We start from the raw sequence: 19,372 nt of genomic DNA on the forward strand, positions 1-19,372 counted from the left end.
GTAGTTTGGCTGATTTTGATTAGTTAGGCTACCAATAGTTTGAACCGATCAAAAGAACTTTACTGAATTGATTTGAACATCTAGGGATTTGGCTTATTAGGATTAATTGTTTGAATCGGTATAGAGATGCAATTCGTGAAAGGTTGCTGCGCCGGATACTGGTTCAAGACTCCTATTGGCTCTGCCATTCTATGTAGCAGTCTCTATATGGATTGTGCTATGCTCTGTTTTTTGCTTTTCACTAGAGTTTATATAGAGTATAGTCTCAAGAGCTTGAGAATGATTATAGCATCTGAATAGATTTCTGCAATCGTACCCAAGTTCAAATGATATGCTTTAGTTACATGTTATCCTCCTTTGCAGTGATATAGGTGGAACTAATGTATTTATTGTCTTTATAATGTACCTATTGAACATTTTCCCATTGTATTCGTTTTTGTGATCAATGACATTCATTGATTTTTGAGCAAAAAAAATTGCAATGTGAAATAAAAAGACACGTCTAATGGGAGGATTTGAACGGGAAAGAAGAAAAGGGGAATGGGATGATGGAGTTACGAGGGGAGAGAGAACAAGACAAAAAGTCAAAGAGAGTATAGAGAACGGAGCGTGTAGTTATTTATTTAATTTTGTCAATATAAGCTTATTTTAGGGACTTATATAAAATATCAAATATGAATAATTGTTGAGAGTAAAGATTACACCAAAAGATTTTTTCTCTTTATAATACTATATATTTATATATGTGAAAAGCATTTCTATTATTTACTAAATTGAAGCTATTGAATAATAAAAAAGAAATAAATCTACCATTTGGTTTTGTATGAGTTAAAACTGTCATTTGATATTTTTCTCTATCGAAAGAACATGTTGGATTGGAGGAAATCTGTGTATCACTACGATGAAATTCTATCATTCATTTTTCGTATCGTCCCTTAGCTCATTAAGACCTATTGAATCAACATGGAGCTCGTCATGATATAGTGATGGGAATCCGCTTTACTGGATGATGATTAGACGATTGCATGACTATGTATTGGGAATCCGCATTAATAGTTCATCTAAGAGTCTTTATTTTAAATTGTGTGTTTTATGAGTTTTGCTCTCGAGAAAAAGTGTAACCACAATCGATATAGTGAAGGTGAGTCTAAGTTTGTAACGTGGTTTTTTTCCCTTATTAGAGTTTCCATGTAAAAATCTCGGTGCCTATCTATCTTCTTTATTATCTATTTTTAAATTCCATTTTGATCACACACAATTGGAAAAGAATAACTCACTGCATAGGTATTTGGTAGCCTCTCCTAACAAGTGATATTAGAGTTTCAGGTTAACAAGTTTAGTTTTTCTGTGTGTCAAGATGAAAGTTCATGGTAGGATTCGTAAACCTAGCAAGGGAGAGACAGAAATACTAAAAAAGTTTAGCTGTGGAAAGTTGATGCTTTCATAAGATTTATTGGCTATCGCTCGAGAGCATAAAAGGTTGTGTGCTAAAGTAGATCGCATAGATGATGAAGATCCTTGTGTAGATAAGTGGCATGCAACAATTGAGATGCCTATGAATGATGGGGGTGAAGCATGAGACTCAACAAGTACATACAGTCAAACACTCCGTATAGTCAAAAGTAGAAGTTTGTTGGGAATATCCCTCTTATATGTAGGAGAGAAAATCTGTGAATTCAGATTGTTGGAGTTAGTCCATAATAAGATTATAGAAATATTACTTGTATTTGTGTGGATCCAAATTGGATAGTAAGAAAGCCTGATTTGGTAACAATTTCTTAGATTGCTTAGGTCTAAATAAGGAAATATAGATATTCAAACTTAGATCAGCCATGACTATAAATGTACTTGGAAGGGATGGGAAAATGTAGTGAAAATGTGAGGAAATATCTCGTATTGGGTGATGAATAATTGATCTAAGAGTGTTCAACTTATATTGGGTTTATCCGATAGCTTATTCTTGAAGAAAAGTGCAACCACTATTGATATAGTAAAGTTGAGGCGAATTATAAAAAAAAAAAAAAGTTAAGTCGAAATTTGGCCTAGGCTTTTTCTCACGTTGGGTTTTTCTACATGAAAATCTCGATGTCCATCTAATATTATCTGCCTTCAAACCCTATTTTGATTACGCAAGTGAAGGAAAAGAAAAGAAAAATGACGTGAAAAAAATTTCAAACTGGTTGGTGCAGAAAAGAAAGACGCAGCTTCAGACGACCGTTGCCACAACGTTCCAAAAAATCGACCGATTGAATTTTTGAAATATCCGACCTCTTTCTGTCCTTCGTACCGTTGGCAACGGCCACAGCCACTCCCCGTCCTCCTCACCTCCTCATCTCTTTCTTCCACTTGCAAATTCAAGAACTCCGATCACAACCCCTCTGTTCAAAGTTACCAGACTCCATGCCTGACTGAGAAATTTGCTTCCTTTCTTGAAATCCGCCGGCTGAATTTCTTGAAATTTCCCTTTTTTGTTCCGGTAGTCGTCCAATCGCAGCCCGGAACCCAAAAAGATCGCACCTTCCCTTGTCGGGTCCCTCTGTTTCTTCCCCGATTTCATGCCCATCTCCTCAATTTCTTGAGCGCTCGATCGATTCCGGAACGCCCAATTTCTAGGGTTCGTGTCGAGTTACTGCTATTTCGGGCATGGCGACTTTGGCGCCCGGAATTCTACTGAAGCTCATCAATGGGATGAACACCGGGGTCAAGCCCACCGGCGAGCACCGGAGCTCGCTGCTGCAGGTGACTGACATCGTCCCTGCGGACCTCGACGAGAAGAATCTCTTCCCGGAGCACGGGTTCTACATCAAGGTTTCCGATTCTTCCCACTCGATCTACGCGACACTCCCCTCGGACCAGGACGACTTCATCCTCAGCAACAAGATGCAGCTCGGTCAGTTCATTTACGTGGAGAGGTTGGAGCCTGGGTCACCCGTACCGGTCATGAAGGGCGCGAAGCCACTCCCGGGTCGGCATCCACTGGTCGGCACTCCGGAACCACTAATGGGCCTTCGAGAGAAGGGCGAGAAAATCGACCCAAGATCGGTGTCGAAGATGTCTGCTTCAAAGAGAGGGTCTTGGGGCACAGGTCCTGGGGGTGGAGTAGGAGATGCTATTAATAGTAATAATTGGGGCTCCTCCCCGATGGGCTTAAAGCTGGTTCCTTTGGACTTTGATCAGTGCACTCCGATAAAGGGCCGGCCTACTTCAGTGAGGAACCCTTCGGTCTCGCCAATGATTCGGTCTAGACCACTGAAGGACATGAGCTCGGGTTCAGCTGTTCGGTGTTCTTACGGAGGAGGGCTCTTGGCAAAGATGGTGGATGTGAAGGGGGAGAGCCCTTTGCTCAGAAAGAGCTGTGCAACACCATTATCATCGAAATTTCCGAGGAGCAGGAGTGTGTGTGATAGAGATTCGAGGATTGTCTCAGGTTCCTTAAAGTCAGCTGTAGGTACATTTTTCCTCTGCGGTGATTGAGGTCCAGGCTGTTTATAATCAATGTGCTATCCTAGAAAGATGGTCTTCAGCTTGTTCTAATTTATCTGGATTTGTGGTACAGGACAAAAAGAGCGCAACCCCACCCCCGAGATTAAGGAATGCAAGAGCCCCATGCCCGTTAAATATGGATGGAGATTCTCAGAATGCCTCAAAGCCAAAAATGGATTTGAATTCGCAGTCTAGGTCTTCTGATCCAATGCCTGATGAAAGTACCACTATGTCCATGAATTTGCCTGGAAAGCTTAGCATGCTGTGCAAGGTGAGGGCTTACTAGCTTTGATATATCTTCTGTTGGGATAGATTAAAAGCAGTTGTTATAAATTGGGCTTTCGACTTTTTTGCCTCACAGGAAGCGGTGCAGCAGCGAGAAACGGCTCAGAAGGTCGCCCTTCAAGCTCTTAGAGAAGCTTCTGCCATGGAAAATATAGTTCGGTCACTCAAGTACATTTCTTCTACTGTCTTTGTTCCTGTAAAATATCATATCTTCTGCTTTGTCTTCAAATATGAAATTTTAACAATTTTCTTGCGGTGGCCTCACCTGGCAGGATGTTTTCTAGTCTAAGCAAATCTGCTCGAGTGGATGCTCCAGCTTCGTGTTTCGGTAGGTTCCTGGAATTCCATCAGCAGATTGTGCAGGCGGTGATTGATATGGTTTCAATTCAGGCTGCAACTCAGAACACGAACCTTCAAGATAAAGAACAGCCCGAACAGGAGCCAAAGATCTTACAAGAGATAGCACACAACTCGATCAACCAATCCCGGAACCCCGAGCTAAGTTCCTTGAAAAGACGAAATCCTCTGTACAAATCAGTTGCATCAATTCCTGAAAGGGTCGAGAATAGCGGAAGAACTCTGAGATCATCCTCCAATAACCTGAAGACAGCTTCAGAATGGAAGGGGACGTCACTCTCACTTCTCACTACAAAAGCACCACTCAATACTATTGGGGAGAACGACGAGAACAGGAATCCACCTCAATCTCCTTGCAGCCTGGGCAACACGATCAAGCTGGGAAAGCAGATCGAGGCTGAGGCAGGAAGGTGGTTCATGGATTTTCTAGAGAAGGCACTGGAAGCGGGCTTCAAGAAATCGAAGGGAGCGAGCAATGACGGGGATCCTAAGAATGCCGTCCCGCAGTCGCTCATTCTCAAGGTGATCAACTGGGTAGAAGTGGAACAATGCGATAACAGTAAGCAGCAGACCGTTCACCCCAAGGCGACACAGATCGCCCGGAAATTGCGAATAAAGATGAAGAATCCTTGAGTTGCTGCTGCATCAGCACCATAAGGATTGAGACCGTAGTAGCTTAAGCTTATGTAGTGTAACGAATTGTTTGAATCTGATCCCAATGTGTTTGGTGTGGTTTGGTGTTGGATGTTTCAGAGACATTGTTGTACTTTGTGGAATTTTCACCATTGACATAGAATTAAAGTTCTATCAAATTCATTCTCCCTCTGATTTTGAGGATGTTTGTGCTCGGTTTGTAAGATTTGCATATATCTATACATATGTGCATATATATGCCCGTGGATATTGGATCCATCCGCGATGGAAGTATGATCCATATTGTTTCGCTCGCACAAGGTCATCGTTTAATTCATTCCTACTACTTACTTCATGTATCTGAAAGAATGACGATATCCTAACTGCACATATGAAAAGTAATTATTTTTCTATAAATAATTTTTATCAATATTTGTGTTTTGGCATTTACTATATGTAAATAATATTTATATTTATTTTACAATACATTTTTTATTTATAATACATAATTTAGAATTATTTTAGAAACAATTCTCAATATTGTACAGTTGTTTTATAATATCTTTCTTGGTGAACATTATTTCATAATAGTTATTTTATTTATTTTACAATTACTTGGACATTTAGTTTGTTCCTTTTTTATATTACTGAAAACTCAACTTTGTAATTTTATTCTTTATTTTGGACAATTTTTGCTCTAGTGATTTATTTTTTTAAAAAATAAACTTTATCTTTCATTTTCTATTTACAATTATTTCATTTTCAATTTATTTTTAGCGATTCCAATTACGAGTTATTTAATCAAGAAAATCAATACTATGAAGAAAATAAATGAAATATTCTGCTCTCAAGGGTCAAGAAATACCGTATAAATTACAACTGCCCACACTAATATATATCGAAATATTATTTTCTACATAAATATGTTGGTTTGAGCAAATAACAGTTCGAGGCAAAAAAAAAAAATTTAAAACGAAAGTTTTATTTTGTCATAATCATAACAATGAGCACTAAATTAACATATAGTAGGCACATTGATTTATTGTTAGAAGAAGTCCGACAAACACGGAGTCTCAGCATGTATCATTTCATATAATGAAGGATAAAATAGGTCGGATTAGTTTCGACCCAAGAAGTTGATGCAATAAAATAGTACAATTAATTACAACCAACTGTTACGGAGAATAATTTTGAATTGACTATGAAACGATCGCTTTCTCGAGCAGTAATTCCAGTGTCTTTTATTGGTCTGACTAATATGCTTTTCTACATGAATAGTTGGCTCAACTCAACAAATGACGCAGTTAGTTCAAGATGGTATTGCAGTGTAATGACATATATCATCGCATTAAAACCTACATGTCACGGGTCTCTATGAGATTCAAATTGGGCAAATCTCAATAGATTGCAGTTCTAATGACGTTGCTCGATGCTCCAACGACGCTCCAGAGGCCTAAAACATGAAGGGAAGTCGGTGTTTATACGAGTTATCTGACGAGTAATGTGGCTCAAGTTTTTATGTGCAAGTTGACGGTTTCGTCGGATAAGTAGAGTGATCAAGTAAGTGGGTATCGGGAAGTATTGTTAACTGGTCATATACGCGGGGGTTTTTGGATTTTTATTTATATTGATTTTTTTTATGAGTTCGTGGATATTGTTGTGTTTACAAAAAGATATGAAATAAATAATCTCATCGAAAACATCCAATTAAATTAACACATTATGGAAATTTGAAAATAAGTTACGGAAATTTGAAAAAAAATTGAGGTATATATTGATGGAGAGACTTGAAGGGACAATCAACCACGAGTTGAGGGTTTGTCAAAACAATTACGTGACAAACTCTTCTCACGTGCGAGGTAAAATTCCTTGAGTATAGTTCGAATTAATTAATAAACTAAAGGAGACGGGTACATACCCAAAATTAAAAGATTTGTCAGAGAATGACATTCTTTTTTATTAGTCTTTCGGCAAAATAACTAAATTAGATAAAAGGTCCGCGCAAAGTTCTCAGATTAAGTAAATAATCATTGGAGTATTGGGATGATAATTATGAAAAATAATTTATATAGATGACAAAGTGAATAAATTATAATCAACAAAGAATATATTCCTCATTATTTAAATGAGTAAAATAAAAATAACAAAAATGCGATTCTGAAGAATTATTACTTCCCAATAAAATTTAAACTTTCATCTCCATGTATGTTTAGTAAAATAATATTTGTTGAAATCAATCATATCTAAATTTTTACAATATCAAATAATTACTACAATTCAATCATAAAAATTTGTCTAAAATATGGACTTCCATAATGAAATTTTTTTGCTCTAGTTTTTCGTATTATTGGTATAAGGTCTATCTTTAATGTACACAATTGGAAAATGTTTTAGAATTTTAAGATGTTGTAACAATATTTAGCTTTTATATGTAACTAAAAGACTCACCTGATTACTAAGAACTTCTTCGATGTGGCACGGAATTCTATCAATTGTCACATTCTTATTGGTGATGACTCCAAAGGATAAGCCTGTTGTAAACACTAAATAATAATAATAATAATAACAGTATTTAATTCAACATGAATGCAAAATATAAATATGTGATTCATGGTCTTTCATTTTGGTTTTCAAAAGTGACCTAGCGGCATGATATTGTACCACTCGTCATATGCTTATTAGTTATGACACGAAAGGTCACGCAATGCAAATACTCATCCATCCTATGTTGCATTTCAAGACGCATCAATCCAGCTTTTATAATTGTATATAGATGAAAGAAAATGAAGGGTCTCTTTTTAATTGGTTTTTTGGGTATATTTAATTAAATGCAAAAAAGAGGAAGAGTCAATTGCTCAGGTACTCCTAAAGTTCTTAAATGTTGATGTGGCATATTTTGGTTACATGAATGGAGGCCTCCTATTATACAATGCCAGGTAGTCAAAATTAAATATTTATATGTATAATAACATATTGGTGACTTTGAATGGTCCATATCACATTTGATTTTTTTTCCATATCATTGCATTAAAAACTATGTGAATACCTACACGTTGTGTGTGTGTTTCTGTTAATTAAATATTAAATATAAATAATAACAAAGTCCCGAACTGAACTCTCAAGTCACCACGTATTCAAAAATATAAAATAGATGTTACCACAGCATTATTAATATGCTAAATAAAATTTTATATTCTTTTATAAAGATTATCCTAATTGAACATACGCATATTATATTGTAAAAAAATGCATAATATATATTGTTATATAATTATTAAGGAAATAATTATATATAGTGGATGTATATTTGACAAATATACAACAAATTTATACTGAGAAATTTTTTATCATTTATTAAAATATATTTTTATTATGGAAATATTCTCATTTAAATCGTTCAAATAGAACATGCTCATAATATTTTTCATTTAATTATTAAGGAAATAATTATATAAAGTGGCGTAAATTGATATAAGAAATAATTATATAAAGTGGTGTCAACTGATATATAGTGGATTATGCATAATAAGAAGATTTTTCGGTATGCATACACGGGAGGTTGATTATCTATATTGCATGGGTGAAGACTTGGTTATTTTGTTTATATATATATATAGAGAGAGAGAGAGATATAGATCTGAAGAAATATATTGCAATGTTAGAATAGTTAATTATATCAAATGCACTTTTAGAACATAAATACATGGAACTTTTTTTCCTTTATTTTGTCAAAAAATAATTTTGAATATATATATTTTTGGATGCAATATTTTTAATATATTTTATTATATTTAGTTTCATTATTTAGTAAACATATATTTTATCTCAAAATTATTAAATTTCAAGATTGATTCTAGGAAGCTGCAGGTATCCTAATATATTCTTGAGTTAGATTTCAATGATTTATTTTTTAGGCTAACATGCATGAAAATTGGGTAAATTAGTTTGAATAATATTCATGATAAACTATGTATGACTACATAAATAATTAAAGTATATATCGGTAATTGAAAATTTGGACGGAGTGTAAAGTTCTTGAATATACTTTGAATATATGAAAAGTTGAAGGAATACAAAAGAGTTTGTTAAATTAGTAATTGCTTACGGTTTTTTTTTATTATCTCCTTGCAAGTTTAGTCGGAAGAAAAGATCATACTTGTCTTTGTTTACGTTGCGCTTCAAATTATCATCCTCCTCTATAAGATTGATACACACTATGCCTCATATTACTTAACCATGCCATTTGTGTTATACATACATACATACATACATACATACATTTGTGTTATATATATACACACATATGTTGAAATTGTCGCACTCACTGTTATTGGGGATATATTGATTTGTATTAAATAAGGAACTTGTATATATGCACACGTTGACATATAAACTTTATGTATACGAGCGTTGATATATATATGCATATGTCATCTATTTGCGTGGGGCTAAATACACAACTATATGGCTAGATCACCCCTTTTATAGTAGATCGACAAAACTACTTTTAAAAAAGTGAGCCCTACAAGATTAGATTTTATAGAGAGGTGAATAGTAACTTTATCCATTTATTATAAAAAGGATGACCCTAGTCATATATGGTGTGTATTTAGCCCCCAACATATTTGTTTTTGTCATGTTATATAATATATTTAAGTTTAATGCAAACGACAACAAATTATTATATAATATATGGTATCTATTTATATTTAAGTTTAACTTTATTAAGTTGTAGATAATCTATATATTGCATAATGTTTATATAATGTATATAGCCTGTTGTATATTTTGTTCCACTATATATATATATTATGTCGGGCTATATGCATGGATTATATGCATATAATATATATTAGCATAAAATCTATATATATATATATATGAAACAAAATTCGAAATGAATTCTTACACCGATATATTATCAAAAATATAAAACAGAGCTCTCTCGCGTTACAATGCCATCACTTATGGATTACGAAAAATTTTTATATTCTTTTTTCGCTAATTTCATTATATATATAACAAAATATATTGAAAATAATAAAGTTTGAAAAAATCATAATTTAAGTTTAAAAAACTTTTTGCGGGAAGTGCTACATTGTTTAATTTTTTAATTGTTTAAAAATTAGAACAAATTAAAAATGTATTATAATAAGTGGTTAGTGATAATTTGAATTGACAAATAAGATATGAAAAACTATATTAAAGAAGCATAAAAAGACATCATTCTAATATGCATACATAACAACATTCTTTATTTTGAATTTTGAAGTGATATATTATATAAAATTAGAGAATCCAAAAAATTTACAAAATTTATTTAGCAATCCAAACATTTTAGAGCTATTACTTGTACAAAAGTGACGAAAAGGAAAACAATTAATTGAAAAACACACATTCGTATCTAATGATAAACAAATTTTTTAAAAAAGGATGATATTGGTTTATGTTATTTTCATACTTTTGAAATTGAGAATTTGAAGTAAAATAATAAAAAATAAAAAAATCTAACGCATCTCGTGCTTGTGGTACTTTTTTAGATTTCACGTCTAGTGGTGCTTGTGATAGACATACTCTATAAGAAATCACCTCTAGTGGTAGAGGTATGATTTTATGTGGGTGATGTTTTTTATTTATAATGTATTATACAAAATCTAAAAAATATATAATCTGATTTGTTTTTAAAAATTAAATATGTTTTATGTAATAAAATATATGATGTAATCCAAATAAATAATATCAGTTCATTATATATATATAATATTATATTTAAGGATCACTCAACAACACCAAATCATTAAAGAATGAAGTTATTTTAGAAAATATCTTTAGAAAATTCCATAAAGATATTTGTAGTTTATAAAAACTCATTAAAAAATTAAAAATTAAAAGAATATTAAAAAAATAAAAAAATTCCATTTTGAAACCTTAGGTTATTAGGTGATTTGGTCGGGCTCACCTCAATCCTGCTTTTATATATATAGATATAGATATAGACGTTGGAGTGATGGTTTTTTTCCCCCGGTGGTAATGTTGGATTGATAATTTGGTAATCTCATATAGAGTTCTAGGCCCGACCCGAACCGACCCGGTTTGCTGATCTCCTCACCGTTTTGATAAACCCTCCCGCCTTCTGGAAACAAACCATCTCTCGACAGTCCGTACAATTCAATCAATCTGCCCCGTTAGGGTTTCTTCTTCGCCATTAATCCACCTCCAGCCATGGATCTCCTCCGGTCCTACGCCGACGGGAACGACGATGAATTAGATGCTGCGGGAGAGCAGAAGCCCCAAAACCCTACGTCTCCTTCCCCGGATTCATCCCCACCGCGACTCCTCCCTGCCAAATCCGCCGCCCCGAAGGTCGACGACACGATGCTGGCCCTCACGGCGGCTGCCCAAGCTCACCAGACCCTGAACCGGCCAATCGACCCGACCCAGCGCGCCATCGTCTTCAACCCGACCTACGACCAGCTGTGGGCCCCGATCTATGGCCCCTCCCACCCCTACGCCAGGGACGGGATCGCCCAGGGCATGCGCAATCACAAGCTCGGCTTCGTGGAGGATGCCGCCATCGACTCCTTCATCTTTGACGAGCAGTATAATACTTTCCAGAGATACGGCTACGCAGCTGATCCCTCGGCTTCAGTGGGTTACAACTACGTCGGAGATTTGGAAGCTCTGAAGCAGAACGACGGCATTTCGGTGTACAACCTCCCCCATCAGGAGCAAAAACGGCGGAGGGTTGATTCGAAGAAGGAAACAGAGCAGGACGAGGGTGGCGAGGAGGTCGACCATGCAGAGGTCGAGAACCCGGCGACTGACACTTGGCTGGCGAAGAACAAGAAGTCCCCTTGGGCGGGCAAGAAGGAGGGCTTGCAAGAGGAGTTGACAGAGGAGCAGAAGAAGTATGCAGAGGAGTATGCTAAGAAGAAGGGTGAAGAGCGTGCCGGGCCCTCAGAGAAGGGCGAGGTTGTTGCTGACAAGAGTACTTTCCATGGTAAGGAGGAGCGGGATTACCAGGGCCGGTCCTGGATTGCTCCGCCGAAGGATGTCAAGGCTAGCAATGATCACTGTTATATTCCAAAGAGGTTGGTCCATACCTGGAGTGGGCACACAAAGGGTGTTTCTGCTATTAGGTTCTTCCCGAAGCACGGTCATTTGATCCTCTCTGCTGGGATGGACACTAAGGTGAAGATCTGGGATGTGTTCAATTCGGGTAAGTGTATGCGGACTTATATGGGCCACTCCAAGGCTGTTCGGGATATCTCATTCTGCAATGATGGGACCAAGTTCTTGACTGCCGGGTATGACAAGAACATCAAGTATTGGGACACCGAGACTGGGAAGGTTATATCCACTTTCTCTACCGGGAAGATTCCTTATGTAGTCAAGCTTAACCCGGATGATGATAAGCAGAATATTTTGTTGGCGGGCATGAGTGATAAAAAGATTGTCCAGTGGGATATGAACACGGGGCAGATTACCCAAGAGTACGATCAGCATCTAGGAGCAGTGAATACGATCACATTTGTCGATGACAACAGGAGGTTTGTTACCTCGAGCGATGACAAGTCCCTTCGTGTGTGGGAGTTTGGGATTCCTGTGGTCATTAAGTACATTAGCGAGCCCCACATGCACTCTATGCCTTCCATTGCTCTTCACCCCAACACAAACTGGCTCGCGGCACAAAGTTTGGATAATCAGATTCTTATATACAGTACGAGGGAGAGATTTCAGCTCAACAAAAAGAAGAGGTTCGCGGGGCACATTGCGGCTGGGTATGCTTGTCAGGTTAATTTCTCTCCCGATGGGCGATTTGTTATGTCGGGAGATGGCGAGGGTCGGTGCTGGTTCTGGGATTGGAAGAGTTGCAAAGTGTTCAGGACTTTGAAGTGTCATGAGGGAGTGTGCATTGGGTGTGAGTGGCATCCACTGGAGCAGAGTAAAGTGGCAACTTGTGGCTGGGATGGCTTAATTAAGTACTGGTAAGTAACTTGTCTCACTCTCTACCTTTAGCTGGTTCTGTATTGTTTTTATTTATAGATTTCGTCGCCTTTGGCTTTATGGTATTGCTGCCTTTTGCTATGATTATATCAAAACTTGATTGTTAGGATACAGCGTGGTTGGGATATCTCCCATTTACAGAGGCTGTAAGAAGCAACATTGAAACAATAATAGGATGGCCTTTTTCCTTATAATGTTGATGTGATGTCAACTGGTTTAGAGATCTTGATTTGGGTTTGTTGCGTCATGTGCTGATTTGTTACGACATGGTATTCCCCTAACTAATCCCCGTTCTTACTTATCCTATATTCCTTTTCAGCCCACATTCCTGTACGGTACTCAGTATAGGTTCATACTTAAATATGAGCAAGAGGTTAAAGGAAATATGCAGAACCATAATTATCAGCACCCATGTGGACTTCCCAACTGGTGGAAGGCTGAAATGGCACTCTCAGATTGTGCATAGTTAAATCTTCTAGGAAATATCCAAAAGTAGACTAGTCCTCGACCTTTGTATCACAAAATCATCTATGGTTTAGTGCATTAAAGCTGCTTCTGTTTGGGATCTTTGCTTTTTCTGATGAGTGTTATTGTAGTTATTAGTGAAAGTAGGATGGGAGGAATAGGTACAGTTCAGCTAATCTGGAAAGCTAGGATTTTCTACCGCTGAATGGGAGGAATATTGAATGGGCAATATTGATATGCTTCCTTGCGGCAGTGATCTTCTCTTTTCTACTTAGATTACTGTGCATGCTTTTCTTTTCCCTGCAAGGTGTATGTCTCTAAATCTTGTATGTTCGATGTGCAATATGGTAATAGCTTCTTGAAGTTGAATTTGAGACTAGTTTGCAAGTAAAGGGAATCTCTTTGTGCTTTTTATATCTGGAAGTTTGGAAAACACAAAGAAAAACAGCCTGTAGCCTTATAAATTCTTACAACAAGCATCGGGGCCCTTATTCTTATTCTTTGGCATGTTTTGCAGGGATTAGATCCTATTATGGCTCTTTCTGAACAGACATCACTTAGCGGCGACTGGAGATAGCCGAGTTGCTTTCCCGAAGCTACCCTGAGCAAACTTGCCAGGATGTACAGTACTGTCGTATCCATAGAAGCTTCGAGGGAAGTGCTAGCAAAATTTGCTCATGGCAGTGTTGTATCTTAGAGCTTTATTTTATGCTTATTCTGGGATAATAACCTTTTAAGTTCATTCTCCCCCGGCCAAAACTTGTAACAATCACCGTTCCTTGGTAGATTATTCAGAGAGCTTTCTTTGCAGCCATCACAATACATCTGTACCTCGCCGCATTTTCTGTTCTCTTTGTAATGCATAGATGAGTTTTTTTTTTTCCCGATTCTCCAGCTTGATATTCTTGAAGTGCAATGATCTGTGTAATACCTGAGGCGGATTTGGAATTGCTGGTATGCGCCGAATTCTCATATTCCTAATGGTTCTTGAAAACAACCCGACAATAATGAGAGTACAGTTGATTACAATGTTATGCTAAGAACTAAGCCCCGAAACAAGAGAGATAAACATGAAAATGGAGCTGAACTACGTGGTCATACACGCAAATTAACATTTTTTTTTTGCCGAGTAACATGTAAATTAACAAGAACGTAGCGAGTTGTTGAGCACAAAGCCAAGATACCAGAGCAATCGAACCAAACAGCCCGGCAAGGGCCTAGGTAAATCACTACTGGACCTGATCATGGACTGAAAGTAATAGGCCCAGCCCAGAAGTCAGGTCTTGGCCCAGGCCCAACCAATTCCTTTCTTCTCCCTTTCATCGGTTTACAGACCAATCCATTGCCCGGGGAGACGACGAAGCGGAGCTGAGCTGAGCAGAGCTGAGGAGAGCAATGGAGATGGGTTGTGTGTGGATGAGAAGAGTGAGCTCCGGCAACGCCCTCTCTGCGCTCCTAGTGAAGCCTCCATACTCAGTCTCGTCCCCTTCTCTCCTCTCCTTCCTCCATCTCAAATCCCCGCCGATTTCCTCCGTCGGCTTCTCCCCTCCCAGCCGCCTCCCGCTCTCCACCGCCGCATGCTCTTCCTCGGCCGCCCTCGTTCCCGACGACGAAGACAGCTTCTCATCTTCCTCCCCTCGTAAATAGAACTCCCTCGTCATTCTTGCTGTGAGAGGTTTTAGTTAAACTGTCTTAACATTATCGCCTTTTCGCGGCAGGACTCGGAAGCTACGGGAAGAGTGGAATCCCTGTGAAGCGCTCGAAGGTGTTGCTGAAAGAGATGAGATACGTCGAGCTTGAGGTCAGTTCAGAGCTGCTTCTCTTTTGCTGTACTCTCTTCTATCTTAACCAGAGACGTATGATAAGCTGTGAAATCTTCTGGCAGAAATGGGTTCAAATGCAAGGATTTAGGCCTTCTCAGGCAATGATGCTATGGAAACGCTTGTATGGAAACCATATTTGGGCACATTGCGTCGATGAGTTAGAAGGTAGTCCAACTTCTACCGTAGTAATAGACAGCCAGTTTGCGCCGGTTTTCCTTTTTGTCGTTGCCCCTGTCTTTATCCAAAGCTCATATGGTGTGTTGAGGAGTTGGGTTTGTTGTCTAATTCTCTAGGTTTGAATAAAGATTTTAAGAGAATGTTAGCCGAGTATGCCGAATTTAAGGCATTGTCTTTGAAAGGGATTCGAACAGCAGCCGATGGGACTAAAAAGGTGGGTGCTTTCTTCTCTATACTGCAATATGGTTCCTATAGTCGATTGCTCTCAAGGATCTTCTGATTAATTTGCGGCTCACAGGAGGTTGCAGATACTGTTCTCGCTGGAAGATGGTCTAGTGATTGAGACTGTTATTATACCTTGTGATAGAGGCCGGAACACTGTTTGCGTGTCTAGTCAAGTTGGATGTGCCATGAATTGCCAGTTTTGCTACACCGGAAGGTAGTCACTTTTTCTTCTGCGAGGACTTGTGCTTCTGGGTCTGATTACCATTGGGGTGTCCTGTCTGATATGTGGTTTGGTTGTATCTGCTCCTTTTCGCAGGATGGGTTTAACGAGACACCTCACTGCAGCTGAAATAGTAGAGCAGGCAGTATTTGCCCGACGCCTCTTCTCGGAGGAAGTTGGTCCCATTTCCAATGTTGTCTTCATGGTGGGTTCACTTGTTTTAAATGTCCGGTCCCAGCTTAGGAGCTGAGTGAAGCTAATTGACATGACAATTTCCATGTTGGTACTCCATGTTGTCCTCCCTAGGTTTAGTAAATTTGAAGGGAGACTGCATTTGAACTTTTTTAGGGATGTATTAGTATTTACTCTTAATTTTATAGCGCATCTTTGCATGTTAAACTTTATAAGAATTACCCTGCATTTGCAACAGCAAAGTCCAATTATTGTTGCTTGTTTGACGGATTGAGTCTTAAGCTCTAAATTTGAATTATATGGACGAATTTTCAGGGAATGGGAGAGCCCCTACACAATGTTGAAAATGTAATACAAGCTGCTCATATAATGGTGCATGAGCAAGGCCTTCATTTCAGTCCCCGCAAGGTCACTGTCTCAACTAGCGGGCTCGTTCCCCAGCTGAAGCGCTTTCTTCACGAATCCAATTGTGCTTTGGCTGTCAGTCTAAATGCCACGACTGATGAGGTCCCTCTCTCTCATTCTCTCTGATTCTCGCATATATATGAACTTTGCCACGGGATTTTACTCATTTTTGTTGATATGGCTGCAGGTTAGAAATTGGATAATGCCAATAAACAGGAAGTACAAGTTAGATTTGCTCCTTCAGACCTTGAGGGAAGAACTTCATCGCAAGAAGAACTACAAAGTCTTATTCGAATACGTCATGCTTGCTGGAGTAAATGATAGGTCAGACAAAGCCTTCATCTTAGGCCTATAGCTCGGGCTATATTTGAGATTCAGAAAATTCCATTCAACATTGAGAAGAGATTTTAATCAATGGCAAATCTGTTAACATTTTAATGAAACTGATTTCCATTAGTTCGAAGTTAAGTGAGAACCAAGGGGTAAAAAAGCAAATTTGAAATTATGGAAACCAGTTCATTGTTTCATAATATATCTTTACGAGCGTCTATGCTAAAGATCAAAAGCTTCCTCATTGGTTGTAATTACGAATAAGATGATTTTAGTAATATTGATGGTAGAAAACTATTCATCTTGTAGGATATTTGACATATAATTTCTGGATCCGTGTTTACATGCAGCATTGAGGACGCAAAAAGGCTAATTGATCTAGTCCAGGGCATTCCATGCAAGATCAATCTCATTTCTTTCAACCCTCACAGCGGATCCCAGTTCCGGCCCACCCCCGAAGAGAAGATAATCGAGTTCCGTAACATATTGGCAGAAGGTGGCTGCACAGTCTTCTTGCGGCTCAGCAGAGGCGACGATCAAATGGCTGCCTGCGGACAGCTTGGCAAACCAGGGCCCTTGCAGGCTCCTCTTCTCCGCGTCCCTCAGGAGTTTCAAATGGCTCTGAACGCACCAGCTTAATGAAGTCCTGCAAAGATTCAAAAAAGGCCCGTCCGGTGCGTTATCTTCATCAAATACAATAACTGGTCGTGCAGTCAGATGAGTCGATGTTTACTGGAGGCTCTTCTGCCGTCTGAGGATCAGCAGTGTCTGGAGATCAGGTGACAACAGAACATACTACAGCATTCGGTTGCTAGACAACACGAAGTCTTAGGATTCTTCAGCAGCCCTCGATTTATCTTTTTCCGATGAACAGCTTTTCTAGTATGACGATTGCATAATAGGCACCGAAGACCTGATAGGGATCACATTTCAGAGTTTGCTTTCTATTATAGTCCTGATTTTGTTGTTGTAAGAATGTTTTTTTGATGAAATTATAGTTTGCACTTTTAATTTCGATTGGTTGGTAATTAACTCGTCCTGCCCGGATTATATGTCAGGTTCAGTATTATGATGTGAAGGAAACATAATGGAATTAAAATGGAACAAACTAATACTGATTTGTTGATGATGCGTGCACAGTGCAGTTTGAATAATTTTTTTGTTACAATTAGTCTAAATAATTTTATATGTCATGCACGAATAAAATTTAGTGAAAACCAAATGAATTGTGTCGAGGATGTCAATAAATTAGGAAAAGAATTATTCATATTGATTAAGTTAAATGATATCTTTATTTTAATAAATTAGTAATTATTTAATTTTGATTAATAAAAATAATATACTTAGTCAAATACACAAAGTCTACCACTTTACCAAGGAAAATCATATCAAAATTAATTATTTCCTTATTTTTATTCGGTCCCAATTCTTTTAATATATAATAAAACATTATACCACTTTAAAATCTATTAAGATATAGATAAAAATAAATGATAAAAAAACTTTCATGCAAATATAGTAGTTCTAAGTAAATAATAAATGTGCCAAATAAATTAACATCCAATTTAAAAGATAACATTCTAAATAAATTACTTTTATAAAAAAAATACGTAAATTTAACGACCATGAATTTCGAGAAAACCTGACAAAGCCTAGTGAAATACTAGTGAGTCTTTCGAATAGACCAAATCGATATAAGATATTAGTATTAGTATATCGAATAAACATGTATAGTGTGTATATATATATATATAGTACAGATTATATAAAAATTCCAATATACTGAAATTTTATTTTAGTAAACAATAGTTTAAGTTCCACTATACGATATATACGGCATATATATATAATCGGTAATAGTAGTCTAAATCTCAACGTATGATATATACATATATATTTGTAAGTTAAAGATTGTACGCATGAGTTCCAGTATATACATTATTATAAAGTAAATATACACTACACTTTTCTTGTATAAAACGGCATATAAATAAATATTTATATTCCTATAATACAAGATTTGTATGTTATCTTCTAATTGTATATCAAATATTTTAGTACATATTCATTGTATATTGAATATTTCATAATTAAAACAATGACGTGATTTCGATGTGTCATGTTATATATTGCGTTGAGCTATATATGGATATGATCTATATACTCTACTATAGATATTAAATAAGAAAGTATTACGAATATATTTGCTTGGTGGATAAATATTTATTGCTAAAAGAATATAATTTTTTTTTTACTATATAAATGATGACATGAGATTTCTAGAGAGTGCCTTTTATATTTTTGATAATATGACGGAGTGAGAATTCAACTCGAGACTTTGTTATTATATGCATTTATAGAATCTAGATATATAGTTTCCTTTTTTCTTTTTTCTTGAATTTTTCCTTTTTTTTGATCTTTTAATATCTATATAGTAATTTCTCGTTAATGGACATATAAGCTACCATAGACATTAGACTATTTCTAATGCGAGAGACTCCATGGGTCTCTAAAGTGGCCCGACTTTTGCCATATAGATGAGAGACACCTCAAAAAAAAAGAGAGACTTGAAACTCTAATAGTCGGTCTTCGATCGGATCTCTATTGTGGTTCCACACTTTTTTTGGGTAGTTTTGAAAGCCTCACACTTTTTTAATTGTCTTAATAAATTAATATGCAATACAGATTTTAAATAACAATACTAATAATAATATAATTATAAAGAAATAAATATATTCAATAGTAAATGTCTTAATAAAATTAAAATGCA

The 19,372-nt window shown here is 36.9% G+C and overlaps 3 protein-coding genes across 4 annotated transcripts; all 3 read left to right on the forward strand.

Moving 5' to 3' along the window:
* Positions 1-2,214: 2,214 nt before the first annotated feature.
* LOC116199829 lies at positions 2,215-4,962 on the forward strand. Its single transcript, XM_031530372.1, has 4 exons — positions 2,215-3,444; positions 3,557-3,754; positions 3,845-3,936; positions 4,041-4,962. Exons 1-4 carry the CDS (start codon positions 2,644-2,646, stop codon positions 4,756-4,758), a joined length of 1,809 nt encoding a protein of 602 aa, XP_031386232.1. The 5' UTR covers positions 2,215-2,643; the 3' UTR covers positions 4,759-4,962.
* A 5,917-nt stretch (positions 4,963-10,879) lies between these two features.
* Positions 10,880-14,117, forward strand: LOC116199832 (pre-mRNA-processing factor 17). 2 transcript variants are annotated; one of them, XM_031530376.1, is made up of 2 exons: positions 10,884-12,746; positions 13,748-14,117. In XM_031530376.1, exons 1-2 carry the CDS (start codon positions 10,981-10,983, stop codon positions 13,752-13,754), a joined length of 1,773 nt encoding a protein of 590 aa, XP_031386236.1. In that variant the 5' UTR covers positions 10,884-10,980; the 3' UTR covers positions 13,755-14,117. The 2 variants fall into 2 exon arrangements, with proteins under 2 accessions (XP_031386237.1, XP_031386236.1); XM_031530377.1 differs by lacking the exon at positions 13,748-14,117 and having other exon boundaries at positions 10,880-12,750.
* Positions 14,118-14,559: 442 nt separating this feature from the next.
* Positions 14,560-17,630, forward strand: LOC116199856 (dual-specificity RNA methyltransferase RlmN). The gene is made up of 9 exons (XM_031530414.1): positions 14,560-14,869; positions 14,949-15,031; positions 15,116-15,218; positions 15,347-15,444; positions 15,539-15,669; positions 15,772-15,880; positions 16,183-16,374; positions 16,460-16,596; positions 16,953-17,630. Exons 1-9 carry the CDS (start codon positions 14,626-14,628, stop codon positions 17,239-17,241), a joined length of 1,386 nt encoding a protein of 461 aa, XP_031386274.1. The 5' UTR covers positions 14,560-14,625; the 3' UTR covers positions 17,242-17,630.
* The last annotated feature ends 1,742 nt before the right edge of the window (positions 17,631-19,372 follow it).

This window comes from Punica granatum, chromosome 3 (assembly GCF_007655135.1).
Source record: "Punica granatum isolate Tunisia-2019 chromosome 3, ASM765513v2, whole genome shotgun sequence".
NCBI lineage: Eukaryota > Viridiplantae > Streptophyta > Magnoliopsida > Myrtales > Lythraceae > Punica > Punica granatum.

Coding starts and splice junctions, on each gene's coding strand:
- LOC116199829 (XM_031530372.1), top strand. CDS start 2,644: ATGGCGACTTTGGCGCCCGGAATTCTACTGAAGCTCATCAATGGGATG. Junction 3,445..3,556: donor CAGGTTCCTTAAAGTCAGCT/GTAGGTACATTT, acceptor TTTGTGGTACAG/GACAAAAAGAGCGCAACCCC. Junction 3,755..3,844: donor AGCTTAGCATGCTGTGCAAG/GTGAGGGCTTAC, acceptor TTTGCCTCACAG/GAAGCGGTGCAGCAGCGAGA.
- LOC116199856 (XM_031530414.1), top strand. CDS start 14,626: ATGGAGATGGGTTGTGTGTGGATGAGAAGAGTGAGCTCCGGCAACGCC. Junction 14,870..14,948: donor CTTCTCATCTTCCTCCCCTC/GTAAATAGAACT, acceptor TTTTCGCGGCAG/GACTCGGAAGCTACGGGAAG. Junction 16,597..16,952: donor CTTGCTGGAGTAAATGATAG/GTCAGACAAAGC, acceptor GTTTACATGCAG/CATTGAGGACGCAAAAAGGC.
- LOC116199832 (XM_031530376.1), top strand. CDS start 10,981: ATGGATCTCCTCCGGTCCTACGCCGACGGGAACGACGATGAATTAGAT.